This window comes from Cherax quadricarinatus, unplaced genomic scaffold, assembly GCF_038502225.1.
Source record: "Cherax quadricarinatus isolate ZL_2023a unplaced genomic scaffold, ASM3850222v1 Contig254, whole genome shotgun sequence".
NCBI lineage: Eukaryota > Metazoa > Arthropoda > Malacostraca > Decapoda > Parastacidae > Cherax > Cherax quadricarinatus.
This window is the reverse complement of record NW_027195280.1, coordinates 133511-145000: the sequence shown is the minus strand read 5'-3', so window position 1 is coordinate 145000 and position 11490 is coordinate 133511. Positions and strand designations below refer to the sequence as shown.

Below are 11490 nucleotides of genomic sequence, written 5' to 3'. Positions count from 1 at the left end.
AGAGGAAAGGACACACACTGAAAGGCAGCAGGAAGAAAGAAAGGAGATTGAGAAAATCATCACGGAAATAGGTGAAGAGATGGACGAGATTGTAAATTTTCAGAGAATAGGGGGGTACTCGAAGGGGAGAAACCGACCAATCAAGCTGATTCTCAGGACGGAAACAGTGCGGAACAGGATCCTCCAAGAGAAACCACGATTGAAATACTCGGTAGAGTACAAGAGGGTGTTCCTAGACAGAGACAGAACAAAATCAGAACGACAGCAGCTGAGGGAGAGGACAAAAAAGCGAAAGGAGCTAGGAAAAGAGACAAGGAGGGAACCAGCAGAGGTCAGTCAGAGCAGAACAGAACAGCAAGGGCAAGCACACACACAACTACTCTCAGAACCATACAACCTATCACACCATCCCAACACACACTACAATCCATACCCACAGCCTCCACCCAACACCGAGCTATAGAATCCCACAGTATGCCACCAGATCTCCCACCCTCACAGGCCCCCCAAACCACAGTGTTGGAAAGGAAACTGAAGGTATGGTACACAAACGCTGATGGAATAACAAATAAGTGGGAGGAGTGGCATGAAAGAGTCAAAGAAGCATCACCGGACATCATAGCTCTCACAGAAACCAAGCTTACAGGTATGATAACAGATGCCATCTTTCCAACGGGATACCAAATCCTGAGGAAAGACAGAGGGAACAGGGGGGGTGGAGGAGTGGCGTTGCTGATCAAAAATCGCTGGAATTTTGATGAGCTGGAGAGAGGAGACAGTGGAGAAGAAAGTGATTACATAGTGGGAACACTTCACTCTGGAGGTCCCAAGGTGGTAATAGCAGTGATGTATAACCCACCACAGAACAGCAGGAGGCCAAGGCAAGAGTACGACGAGAGCAATAGAGCGATGGTTGACACACTGGCTAGAGTGGCCAGAAGAGCTCATGCATGCAGGGCAAAGCTCCTGATCATGGGTGACTTTAACCACAAGGAGATCGATTGGGAGAACTTGGACCCACATGGGGGCCAAGATACATGGAGGGCTAAGATGATGGAGGTGGTACTGGAAAACTTCTTGTGCCAACACGTAAGGGACACTACAAGAGAGAGAGGAGAGGATGAACCAGCAAGGCTGGACTTAGTATTCACCTTGAGTAGTGCAGATATCGAGGACATCACATATGAAAAACCCCTTGGGGCCAGTGACCATGTGGTTTTAAGCTTCGAATACACAGTAGAGCTACAAGTGGAGGGAGAAGCAGGAAGGCCAGGATGAATGAAGCCAAACTACAAGAAAGGGGACTACACAGGAATGAGGAACTACCTGAACGGGGTTCAGTGGGACAGAGAGCTAGCAGGGAAGCCAGTTAATGAGATGATGGAATATGTAGCAACAAAATGCAAGGAGGCTGAGGAGAGGTTTGTACCCAAGGGTAACAGGAATAATGAAAAAGCCAGGATGAGCCCATGGTTTACCCAAAGGTGCAGGGAGGCAAAAACCAAGTGTGCTAGGGAATGGAAGAAATATAGAAGGCAAAGGACCCAGGAGAATAAGGAGAACAGTCGTAGAGCCAGAAACGAATATGCACAGATAAGAAGGGAGGCCCAAAGACAATATGAAAATGACATAGCAGCGAAAGCCAAATCTGACCCGAAACTGTTGTACAGCCACATCAGGAGGAAAACAACAGTCAAGGACCAGGTAATCAGGCTAAGGAAGGAAGGAGGAGAGACAACAAGAAATGACCATGAAGTATGTGAAGAACTCAACAAGAGATTCAAAGAAGTGTTCACAGAGGAGACAGAAGGGACTCCAGAAAGACGGAGAGGTGGGGCACACCACCAAGTGCTGGACACAGTGCACACAACCGAGGAAGAAGTGAAGAGGCTTCTGAGTGAGCTAGATACCTCAAAGGCAATGGGGCCAGATAACATCTCCCCATGGGTATTGAGAGAGGGAGCAGAGGCGCTATGTGTACCCCTAACAACAATATTCAATACATCTATCGAAACAGGGAGATTGCCTGAGGCATGGAAGACAGCAAATGTAGTCCCAATCTTTAAAAAAGGAGACAGACATGAAGCATTAAACTACAGACCAGTATCACTGACATGTATAGTATGCAAAATCATGGAGAAGATTATCAGGAGAAGAGTGGTGGAACACCTAGAAAGGAATGATCTCATCAACAGCAGCCAACATGGTTTCAGGGACGGGAAATCCTGCGTCACAAACCTACTGGAGTTCTATGACATGGTGACAGCAGTAAGACAAGAGAGAGAGGGGTGGGTGGATTGCATTTTCTTGGACTGCAAGAAGGCGTTTGACACAGTTCCACACAAGAGATTGGTGCAAAAACTGGAGGACCAAGCAGGGATAACAGGGAAGGCACTACAATGGATCAGGGAATACTTGTCAGGAAGACAGCAGCGAGTCATGGTACGTGGCGAGGTGTCAGAGTGGGCACCTGTGACCAGCGGGGTCCCGCAGGGGTCAGTCCTAGGACCAGTGCTGTTTCTGGTATTTGTGAACGACATGACGGAAGGAATAGACTCTGAGGTGTCCCTGTTTGCAGATGACGTGAAGTTGATGAGAAGAATTCACTCGATCGAAGACCAGGCAGAACTACAAAGGGATCTGGACAGGCTGCAGACCTGGTCCAGCAATTGGCTCCTGGAGTTCAATCCCACCAAGTGCAAAGTCATGAAGATTGAGGAAGGGCAAAGAAGGCCGCAGACGGAGTACAGTCTAGGGGGTCAGAGACTACAAACCTCACTCAAGGAAAAAGATCTTGGGGTGAGTATAACACCAGGCACATCTCCTGAAGCGCACATCAACCAAATAACTGCTGCAGCATATGGGCGCCTAGCAAACCTCAGAACAGCATTCCGACATCTTAATAAGGAATCATTCAGGACCCTGTACACCGTGTATGTTAGGCCCATATTGGCGTATGCGGCACCAGTTTGGAACCCACACCTAGCCAAGCACGTGAAGAAACTAGAGAAAGTGCAAAGGTTTGCAACAAGACTAGTCCCAGAGCTAAGAGGTATGTCCTACGAGGAGAGGTTAAGGGAAATCAACCTGACGACACTGGAGGACAGGAGAGATAGGGGGGACATGATAACGACATACAAAATACTGAGAGGAATTGACAAGGTGGACAAAGACAGGATGTTCCAGAGATTGGACACAGTAACAAGGGGACACAGTTGGAAGCTGAAGACACAGATGAATCACAGGGATGTTAGGAAGTATTTCTTCAGCCACAGAGTAGTCAGTAAGTGGAATAGTTTGGGAAGCGATGTAGTGGAGGCAGGATCCATACATAGCTTTAAGCAGAGGTATGATAACGCTCACGGCTCAGGGAGAGTGACCTAGTAGCGATCAGTGAAGAGGCGGGGCCAGGAGCTCGGACTCGACCCCCGCAACCTCAACTAGGTGAGTACAACTAGGTGAGTACACAAACACACACACACACACACATATATATATATATATATATATATATATATATATATATATATATATATATATATATATATATATATATATATATATATATATATATATATATATATATATATATATATATGTATATATATATATATATATATATATATATATATATATATATATATATATATATATATATATATATATATATATATATATATATATATATATATATATATATATATATATATATATATATATATATATATATATATATATATATATATATATATATATATATATATATATATATATATATATATATATATATATATATATATATATATATATATATATATATATATATATATATATATATATATATATATATATATATATATATATATATATATAAATATATATATTATTAACACATCGGCCGACTCCCACCAAGGCAGGGTGCCTCGAGAAAGAAAAAATTTCACCATCATTCACTCCATCACTGTCTTGCCAGAAGGGTGCTTTACACTACAGTTTTTAAACTGCAACATTAACACCCCTCCTTCAGAGTGCAGGCACTGTACTTCCCATCTCCAGGACTCAAGTCCGGCCTGCCGATTTCCCTGAACCCCTTCATAAATGTTACTTTGCTCACACTCCAACAGCACGTCAAGTATTAAAAACCATTTGTCTCCATTCACTCCTATCAAATACGCTCACGCATGCTGGAAGTCCAAGCTCCTAGCACACAAAACTTCCTTTACCCCCTCCCTCCAACTTTTCCTAGGCAGACCCCCTACCCCGCCTTCCCTCTACTACAGATCTATACACTCTCGAAGTCATTCTGTTTTGCTCCATTCTCTCTACATGTCCGAACCACCTCAACTACCCTTCCTTAGCCCTCTGGACAACAGTTTTGGCAATCCTGCACCTCCTCCTAACTTCCAAACTACGAATTCTCTGCATTATATTCACACCACACATTGCCCTCAGACATGACATCTCCACTGCCTCCAGCCTTCTCCTCGCTGCAACATTTATCACCCATGCTTCACACCCATATAAGAGCGTTGGTAAAACTATACTCTCATACATTCCCCTCTTTGCCTCCAAGGACAAAGTTCTTTGTCTCCACAGACTCCTAAGTGCACCGCTCACTCTTTTCCCCTCATCAATTCTATGATTCACCTCATCTTTCATAGACCCATCCGTTGACACGTCCACTCCCAAATATCTGAATACATTCACCTCCTCCATACTCTCTCCCTCCAATCTGATCTCCTATCTTTCGTTACGTAATCTTTTTGTTATCCTCATCACCTTACTCTTTCCTATATTCACTTTTATTTTTCTTCTCTTACATACCCTACCAAATTCATCCACCAACCTCTGCAACTTCTCTTCAGATTCTCCCAAAAGCAGTGTCATCAGCAAAAAGCAACTGTGACAACTCCCACTTTGTGTTTGATTCTTTATCTTTTAGCTCCACACCTCTTGTCAAGACCCTCGCATTCACTTATCTTACAACCTCATCTATAAATATATTGAAGAACCATGGTGACATCACACATCCTTGTCTAAGGTCTACTTTCACTGGGAAATAATCTCCCTCTCTCTTACATACTCTAACCTGAGCCTCACTATCCTCGTAAAAACTCTTCACTGCTTTCAATAACCTACCTCCTATACCATACACGTGCAACATCTGCCACATTGCCCTCCTATCCAACATGTCATATGCCTTTTCCAAATCCGTAAATGCCACAAAAACCTCTTTACCCTTATCTAAACACTGTTCACCTATATGTTTCACTGTAAACACTTGGTCTACACCCCCCCCCTACCTTTCCTAAAGCCTTCTTGTTCATCTGCTATCCTACTCTCCGTCTTACTCTTAATTCTTTCAGTAATAACTCTACCATACACTTTACCAGGTATTCTCAACAGACTTATCCCCCTATAATTTTTGCACTCTTTTTTTTCCCTTTGCCTTTATACAAAGGAACTATGCATGCTCTCTGCCAATCCCTAAGTACCTTACCCTCTTAAATACATTTATTAAATACTAGCACCAACCACTCCAAAACTATATCCCCACCTGCTTTTAACATTTCTCTCTTTATTCCATCAATCTCAGCTGCCTTATCCCCTTTCATTCTACCCACTGCCCCACGCACTTCCTCCACACTCACAACTGGCTCTTCCTCACTCCTACAAGATGTTATTCCTCCTTGTCCTATACACGAAATCACAGCTTCCCTATCTTCATCAACATTTAATAGTTCCTCAAAATATTCCCTCCATCTTCCTGATACATCTAACTCTCCATTTAATAACTCTTCTCTCCTATTTTTAACTAACAAATCCATTTGTTCTCTAGGCTTCCTTAACTTGTTAATCTCACTCCAAAACCTTTTCTTATTTTCAACAAAATTTGTTGATAACATCTCACCCACTCTCTCATTTGCTCTATTTTTACATTGCTTCACCACTCTCTTAACCTTTCTTTTTTTCTCCATATACTCTTCCCTTCTTGCATCACTTCTACTTTGTAAAAACTTCTCATATGCTAACTTTTTCTCCCTTGCTACTCTCTTTACGTCATCATTCCACCAATCGCTCCTCTTCCCTCCCACACCCACTTTCCTGTAACCACAAACTTCTGCTGAACACTCTAACACTACATTCTTAAACCTACCCCATACATCTTCGACACCATTGCCTGTAGTCTCACTAGCACATCTATCCTCTAATAGTCGTTTATATGTTACTTAACTGTCTCCTCTTTGAGTTTATAAACCTTCACCTTTCTCGTGTAAAATATATTTGTGTTCATTCATTAATAAATTATTGTAAACTTATCTAAAATATATTTAGTTGGATTAGTCTAAATTAAATTGCGCTTGTTATAATAGTGTTAGATAAGTTTTCTATATTGGTACAAATTTATTAATTTTTACGTTAACATGAATGAAAATATATGTCTTTGAACGTATGAGAGAAAATTTTAGAAAGGACTTAATTTTAAACGAGTTCTTGCTAATTGACATATATATCATTAACAGAACTGCAGCCAGCCAGGATTCGATCTTGCGTCACTATGCCCAGCCCTCTGAGAAGAGAACAATGTATGCATCACTCTATCCACACGACCAACAATTGAAAATTGTTGGTCCTGTGGATAGTGATGTGTACATTGTTCTATTCTCAGGGGGCTGGGCATGATGATGCAGGATCGAATCCTGGCTAGCCGCAATTCTGTTAATGATTCAAAATCACTTGTTTCGTAAAAATTATGCTTATTATTAAAATAATTTCGTGTACTAACATTTGCTATGTTTTATAATTTCAAATTGAACATTTTTTATCTTTAGTTAAATTGTTTATTGAATATATATGTTATTGAAATTTAAAAATACGGACCCACATAGAAATAAGTCACAACATTAGATATTATATCATTAGCATTTGACTATAAAAACACGTGCTTATTGCAGTATTTATCAAACCACACGTGTTGTAAATAAAAATAAAAATAAATGGTAAAACCCGAAGATAAAGATATTAGATACTCACATGATAACTGAAGACATTAAATGCTCAAACACAGGACTGAGTTGTGGCAACATTGTACCAGTCTTGGCCAGACTTGAAACTTGTAGGAACTTCCTGTCTAAGAGTGTATCATTGTTGACAGGGAAAGTGTCAGCAAGAAGACTTGTGCCTCACCCAGGAATGTGTTCACGCTGCCTCCAGTCTCCTCGCTGCTCTCAACAACAAAGTCGACCCCTGCCATGATTTCTACGAGTGAGTATTTTAATATTGAAGAATCAGACACAGGTGCAACTTCTGGGTATGTCTGTAGACGTTTCTTCATCCAGTGGCTTTATCGGTACCAGTTAAAGGACATAATGGGAAGACAGTAGAACTATGTACAGAAGATGAGGTAATCCGTCCCTGAGTTGAAGTTGTTGAAGACCACCGGAGTCTTGAAGACCACCGGAGTCTTGAAGACCACCGGAGTCTTGAAGACTCTTCAGATTATGGTTGTCTCATTTTTTGCTTTAGAAAAACACGTAGGCAAACACTCGGACATATTTATTAGAAGACGTTTGGGTCCTGGGACCCTGTCCCAGGATAAAGCCTCTGGTGGGCGAAACATCTATAAATAAAGATACCCAGATGTTGTATATATGTCTAATTCTTCATCTTGTCGGTATTGTATACCATTCATGTACTACTTGATCTTGTCTTACAGATACAGTTTAATAGGAAAGCACTCAGCTCACAACCGACAGGACCCGGGTTAGTTTCCGGGTGAGTGTCTTCCTACACCTGCTCCTCCTCTTCACGGAGTCGTTAACAATGATGCCAGACGTCTGTGGACTGTTGTGGGTCGCATCCAGAGGAGGGAAGGAATTATATTGCTCTAGACCCGGCAGGGCTGGTGAATCTTTTCGATAACGTGCGCTGTTGCTGTTGTTGTTGCTGTTGTTGTTGTTGTTGTTGTTGTTATTGCTGTTATAGTTGTTGTTGTTGTTGATGTTGTTGTTGTTGTTGTTGTTGTTGTTGTTATTGTTGATGTTGTTATTGTTATTGTTGTTGTTGTTGTTATTGTCGTTGTTGTTGTTGTTGTTGTTGTTGTTGTTGTTGTTGTTGTTGTTGTTGTTGTTGTTGTTGTTGTTATTGTTGTTGTTATTGTCGTTGTTGTTATTGTCGTTGTTGTTATTGGTTGCTTGTTGCTTGTTGCTGTTGTTGTTTGTTGCTGTTGCTGCTGTTGTTGCTTATTGTTAGCTTGCTTGTTGTTGTTGCTTGTTATTGCTTATTGTTGCTTGTTGCTTGCTGTTATTGCTTGTTGCTGTTGTTGTTGTTATTGCTGTTGTTGCTTGTTGTTGTTATTGCTTGTTATTGTCGTTGTTGCTTGTTGCTGCTGTTATTGTCGTTGTTGTTGATTGTGTTGCGTTGTTGCTTGTTGCTGATGCTGTTGCTGATGCCTTGCTTGCTTGCTTGCTTGTTGCTTGTTGTTGCTGCGTTGTTGCTTGTTGTTGTTGTTGTTGCTTGATGCTTGCTGCCTTGATGCCTTGCTGCTTGTTCTGTTGCTGTTGATGCTGCTTGATGCTGTTGTTGATGTTGCTGATGTTGTTGCTGATGTTGCTGCTGCTGTTGCTGTTGCTGATGCTGCTTGTTGTTGTTGCTTGATGCTGCTTGATGCTGTTGCCTTGATGCTGTGATGCTTGTTGCTGATGCTTGCTGTTGTTGTTGCTTGCTGTTGCTGATGCTGTTGCTTGCTGCTGTTGTTGTTGCTGATGCTGTTGCTGATGCTGCCGTTGCTTGCTGTTGCTGCTGTTGCTGCTGTTGTTGCTTGTTGCTTGCTGCTTGATGCTTGCTTGCTTGATGCTGGCTGTTGTTGTTGCGTGATGCTGTTGATGCTGTTGCTGATGCTGTTGATGCTTGTTGCTGATGCCTGCGTTGCTGGTTGTTGCTTGCTGATGCTGCTTGTTGTTGCTGATGCTGCCTTGCCTTGTTGCTGTTGCTTGCTTGTTGCTGCTGTTGTGCTGTTGCTTGCTGCTGTTGGTTGCTGTTGCTGCTGATGCTGCTGCTAAGGTTGCTTGCCATGATGCGTGATGTTCGCTGCTTGTTGCTGTTGCTGATGATGCTTGCTGTTGCTGCTTGTTGTTGCTTGCTTGCTGATGCCGTTGATGTTGCTTGTTACTAAGTTGCTTGCTGTTGTTGCTTACTTGCTGTTACGTTGCTGCTTGTTGCGTTGCTTGCTGTTGTGCTTGCTTGCTTGTTCTTGCTTTGCTTGTTGCTTGTTGCTTGCTTGATGTCGTTGTTGTTGTTGTTGCTGCTGCTTGCTGCTGTTGCTGTTGCTGATGCCGTTGATGCTGTTGTTACTTGTTGTTGTTGTTGCCGCTGGTTACTTGCTTGCTTGCTTGCTTGTTGTTGTTGCTTGCTGATGCTGCTTGCTGATGCTGCTGTTGCTGTTGCTTGCTTGCTGCTTGTTGTTGTTGTTGCTTTGTGGCGTTGTTATTGCTGTTGCTGCTGCTTGTTGCTGCTGCTGCTGATGCTTGTTGCTGATGCTGGGCTGCTGTTGCCGTTGCTGCTTGCGTTGCTGTTGCTTGCTTGTTGTTGCTGTTGTTGCTGCTGCTTGTTGCTTGATGTTGCTGTTGCTTGTTGCTTGCTGATGCTGTTAGTTGATGCTTGTTGCTTGCTTGTTGCTTGCTGTTGCTGTTGTTGCTGCTGTTGTTGATGCTTGCTTGTTACTGTTGCCTTGATGCTGCTGTTGTTGCTGTTGCTGTTGCTGCTTGCTTGCTGCTTGCTGCTTGCTGATGCGTTGCTGATGCTGCTGCTTGTTGCTGCTGATGCTGTTGCTGATGCTTGTTGCTGATGCTGTTGCTTGATGCTGCGTTGCTGCTTGCTTGCTGATGCTGTTGCTGATGCTGCTTGCTTGTTACGGTTGCTGCTTGCTTGCTTGTTGCTTGTGTTGCTGTTGCTGCTGCAGTGCTGCTTGCTGTTGTTGTTGTTGCTTGCTGTTGCTTGTTGCTTGCTGATGCTGTTGCCTTGATGCCGCTGCTGTTGTTGCTTGTTGTTGCTTGTTGCTGTTGCTGCTTGTTGATGCTTGTTTTGCTGATGCTTGCTGATTGCTGTTGCTGCTTGCTGCTTGCTTGCTTGTTGCTTGCTTGCGATGCTTGCTTGCCGATGCTGCCGTGTGCTTGCTGTTGCTGCTTGCTTGTTCGCTTGCCGTTGCTGATGCCTTGCTGTGCTGCTGCTGCTGCTGTTGCTATTGACTGTTGTTGCCTGATGCTGTTGCTGATGCCGTTGCTGTTGCTGCTGATGCTGTTGCTGATGCTGTTGCTGTTGCTGTTGCTGCTTGTTGTTGCTGTTGCTGTTGCTGGATTGCCTTGCTTGCTTGCTTGTTGCTTCGTTCTTGCTGTTGCCTTGCTTGTTGTTGCTTGCTCGTTGGGCTTGTTGCTGATGTCTGTTGATGCTGCCGTTGTTGCTGTTGCTGCCGATGCTGTTGCTGATGCTGCTGCTGATGCTTGCTTGCTGCTTGTTGTTGATTGCTGTTGCTTGATGCTGTTGCTGCTTGCTGCTTGCTGCTGTTGCGATGGCTGTTGCTTGTTGCTGTTGCTGATGCTGCTGTTGCTGCCTTGTTGCTGATGCTGTTGCTGATGCTGTTGCCTGATGCTGCCGTTGTTGTTGCTGATGCCTGCCATTGCTGTTGCTGTTGCTTGTTGCCTGATGCTGCTGCTTGCTTGTTGATTGCTGATGCTGTTGCTGATGCTGTTGCTGATGCTGCTGCTTGTTGCTTGCTTGCGATGCTGTTGCTGATGCTGTTCCGTTGCTTGCTTGCTTGCTGCTTGCGTGCTGCTTGCCTGTTGCTGCTGCTGCTTGTTGCTTGCTGATGCTTGTTGCTGATGCTGCTGCTGGGTTGCTTGCTGTTGATGCTTGTTGATGCTGCTTGCCTGATGCTGCCTGTCTGTTGCTGCTGGATGCTGCTTGCTGATGCTGCTGCTTGCTTGTTGCTTGCTTGCTGCTGCTTGTTGCGCTTGCTGATGCTGCTGCCTGCTTGCTTGTTGCTGCTTGCTGCTTGATGCTGTTGTCGACGCCTCCGCTGTTGTTGCTTGCTTGCTGCTGCTGATGCCGTGCTTGCTTGCCTTGTTGCTTGCTGCTTGCTTGTTGCGTGTTGCTGATGCTGCTGCTGCTGCTGCTTGCTGCTGCTGCCTTGCTGCTTGTTGCTGATGCTGCTTGCTGTTGTTGCTGCTTGATGCTGTTGCTTGACGCTGCTGCTGCTGTTGTTGCTGATGCTTGTTGATGCTGTTGCTGTTGCTTGCCTTGCTTGTTGCTGTTGCTGCTGTTGCTTGCTTGTTGCTGTTGTTGCTGATGCTTGCCGTTGTTGCTTGTTGCTTGCTCGTTGTTGCTTGCTTGTTGTTGCCGTTGTTGCTGATGATGCTTGTTGCTTGATGCGCTGCTTGCTTGTTGCTGATGCTTGTTGCTGATGTCGCTTGCTGCTTGCTTGCTGATGCTGTT

General features: G+C 43.8%; 1 protein-coding gene across 1 annotated transcript in view; it reads left to right on the top strand.

The window, feature by feature from the left end:
* The window catches only part of LOC128703261 (uncharacterized), a gene marked incomplete at its 3' end in the record, with an annotated part of 199359 nt that overhangs the window by 84755 nt on the left and 103114 nt on the right, over positions 1–11490 (top strand). The window contains exon 2 of the mRNA XM_070080256.1: positions 7157–7266. Coding sequence (XP_069936357.1) covers positions 7157–7266 — 110 coding nt within the window. The remainder of the gene's footprint in view (positions 1–7156; positions 7267–11490) is intronic.